Source organism: Manacus vitellinus, unplaced genomic scaffold, assembly GCF_001715985.3.
Source record: "Manacus vitellinus isolate BGI_N305 unplaced genomic scaffold, ASM171598v3 scaffold_16_pilon, whole genome shotgun sequence".
Lineage (NCBI taxonomy): Eukaryota > Metazoa > Chordata > Aves > Passeriformes > Pipridae > Manacus > Manacus vitellinus.
The window spans coordinates 467345-470597 of NW_021939189.1; the positions used below are offsets into that span (position 1 = coordinate 467345).

The 3253-nt window shown below is 58.7% G+C and overlaps 1 protein-coding gene across 1 annotated transcript in view; it reads left to right on the top strand.

Annotated features, from left to right (window-relative positions):
• Positions 1 to 3253, top strand: part of RASGRF1 (Ras protein specific guanine nucleotide releasing factor 1) — a 27925-nt gene that overhangs the window by 2096 nt on the left and 22576 nt on the right. The window contains exon 2 of the mRNA XM_029958759.1: positions 2579 to 2685. Within this exon, the coding sequence (XP_029814619.1) occupies positions 2579 to 2685 (107 nt within the window). The remainder of the gene's footprint in view (positions 1 to 2578; positions 2686 to 3253) is intronic.

A 3253-nucleotide genomic window follows, 5' to 3' on the forward strand; every position in this document is an offset into this window, starting at 1 on the left:
CTTCACCCCTCATCATCCAGCTCTGCTGCCAACAGCACTGAAAATGCCATTGGAAAAACCTTCCTGAGTTTTCGGGTTTAAATTGGATGAACCAGGAACTATCTGACCAAACCTTTGGGTACCGGTGTGGGCAAAGAGGGCAGTGGGGCAGGGTGGGCACCTGTGCAGGGTCCCTCTCCACATCCCTGCCCCACTCCCTGTCCTGATCCCTGCCCTGGGCTCTGCACCCCTTATTTTAACCTCTGACAAGCCCCCAGTCTGATGCTCTCCCAGGCCCTGGGGAAGGTTGGGCTGCTCTAACCTGGTGAGCTGTTAGGTCCTGCTTGTGGGTGCAGGGCTCTGAGTGGGTGCACTCGCCCACAGGAGCACAAACAGGTGCTGTGTCATCCCCAGGGGACCCCAGGAGCTCACCTGGATGCTGCATCATCCACATGCAGCACCTGGGAAGGGCAGCCCAGGGCTTGCCATCCCATCCCCTCTCGCCAGGCAGAGACCAGTTTTGGGGCCTCCCTGTGTTGCTGGTCCTGTGGGGATCTGGCTGAGCACCAGCTGTTGGTGTTGGTGGATCAGGTGTGGGGAATGTGCACGCTGTGGTGTTGGGGTGGTTTGTCCCTGCAGCACCAGGACCTGCCAGGGGCATTGGGGTGGAGAAAGGGCTCGCCCACACCTTGTTGTTTAAGTGGGGCATTTCCAGCCTTGCCAACCTGATGAGCTCTTCTCGATGCAGTTACAAGTGAAGGGATGTGAGATGGGTGTAAAGGCAGGCACGGAATCACACTGTGCAGAGACTGCAGATTCTGGTTAATTTTCCAGCAGTTGTCAGTAAAAGTCTTTAGGGGTGGGAGGGAGAGGAAAAGGGGTGAAAAGCAAAGGGCTGGGGAGCTGCTGCAGCTCTGGGGGTGTCCCACAGGCAGACACAGAGCTCTGGGCAGCCTGGGCACAGCAGGTTGGGGAAGGAGTGGGTGAGGGATGATGGTGTTTTACCATGGGAATGGCTCCATAAGGAGAAAGCTTGCCCACAGAATCAGCAATAAGAGATCTTGCACCTAAAGGATCCTGGGCAGAAGTGAAGGAGCCCCATCTTCAGTGGGTCCCTGCAACAACCAGTTGCCCCCCAGAGGCGAAAGCTGTGTCTGAAGGAGGGCTCTGCTGTGCCCCTGGGCAGCACAGGGTCCCAGCTGCCCTCTCCTCCTCTGCAGGACCCAGGGGGCTGGGTGAGCTCCGAGGGTGCTTCTCAGGCTGTTATCCTGAGACATGAGCCCTGGGTGGGCGCGGTGCTGGGGGTGCTGGGTCTGTCTGTGCTGCACCACCCGGGAGCAGTGCCTGGCTGTGCCCCGGCTCTCCCCAGCGTCCCAGGCTCACCCAGAGCCTCCTGTGCCCATCTGGAGGCCCTTCTGCCCAGCACTGCTGGGCCTGATCAGGGATGGGGAGGGAAGAGCGTTGTGGCACACATCAGTGTCTTCATGGCGCGTGAGGGTCTGCGGCTGCCCACGTCCTGGGGGCAGGGGGGTGCCAGGCTGCTGCACCTTGGGCTTGGGTGGTTTTTTCCAAGATAGCTGTGAATTCAGGTCCTTCATTAAACCCAGCAGAGGAGCAGATGATGTCAGGATGAGCTCGTTCCAGAGGGTTTGGTTTAGCCCAGTTATTCCGGGCAGTATCCGGCACTGCAGCGTGGTACCTGTTTCCTTGGAGACTGCAGGGAAGCAGAGGAGCAGCACAAACCCGGCGGCGGCACCGCACACAATTAGCACAAACACTGCAAATGTCAAGGGAGGCTAAAAATAGCCCCGTGCCGTGGCCACTCCCCCCCTGAGCCCCCGGGCCGGGCGGGACACGAGGGACCCGGGCTCTGCTCCCGGCACCTCCCGGGCGCGCGGGCAGGGATGCAGGCAGGGATCATGGGATCAAGGAATCATTAAGGTTGGAAAAAACCTCCAAGAACACTGAACCATCAACCTATTAATGCAGGCAGGGATGCAGGCAAGCGTTATAGAATCATGGAATCATTAAGAAAAAGGTTGGAAAAGACCTCTAAGACTGTCAAGTCCAACCGTTAACATATGGATGCAGGCAGGAATCATGGAATGATCAGGGCTGGAAGAGGCTGCTAAGATCATAAAGTCCAACCATTGACCTATGGATGCAGGCAGGGATCATAGGATTATAGAATCACTAAGGTTGGAAAAGCCCTCTAAGATCATTGAGTCCAAGGGTTAATCTGTGGATGCAGGCAGGGATGCAGGTCCAGCTCAGCATCCTTGCTGCTCTGCCCCAGTCCCCAGGTGAGTGTCCCCAGGGTGGCTGCTGCAGGCTCAGGACTGCAGCCCCCTGCACTTGGGTGGCTTGGGTGGGTTTAGGTTTCCGTGAAGCTGGATCTTTGCCCCGTGGGATTTGCCCTTGGAGCGTTTCCCAGCCCTGTCCTCAGTGGGGGCATGGCTGTGCTGGGGGCAGCAGGTCTTGGCTGTGCTCCTGGTGTTTCCAAATGTGTTTTTTAAATGGACCAAGCTGTGGCAGGTCAGGAAGCGCTTTCTGCCGGCCCTGTGTGTGGTGTAACTGTACCCTGTGCCTGCCCCCCCAGCACTACTTCACCGTTAACTTCAACCACGAGAACCAGAAGACCCTGGAGCTGAGGACCGAGGATGCCAAGGACTGTGACGAGTGGGTGGCAGCCATAGCTCATGCCAGGTATGTCTCTGTGCCTGCCCAGGGGGGACAGGGGACTGAGGGGGGAGCTGTGCCCAAGGGGCTGTGGGCAGGATGCCACTGAGCTGGGCACTGCTGGTGGGCACAGCAGAACACTTTTGTCCCCCAGCCCTGTGTTGGGGACCCTCATGTCGAGCAGGGGGCTGTGTTCAGCTGTCCCCCCATCCCCACCTCAGTCCCATGCCACTGGTGCTCCCTGTCCCAGCCTGGTTCCAAGCCCATCTGTGAGGGATTCACCCAGAATAGCAAACTGGCCAGGAGGGGGTTTGTTCAGGCTCCTGTGTGTGTGCTGTGGGAGCACTGGCCCAGCCCACCTGTCCTGGAGAGGAGTCAGGAGCCAGCACGGTGCTGGTGCCTCTCCAGGGAAGGAGGGTGCTGGGCTGGCAGCGAGCTGTGGGATCACGTGGGAGCTGTGAGCATGGAATGGGAGAAACACCATCCTTTGCAGCCCCTGATGAGACCAGGACTCTGTGGGAGCTTGTGCCACGTGTCCTTCTCTCTTGGGATGTGGTGGGTGGCAGAGGTTCGGCCATGGGTGTTTGGGGTTTCT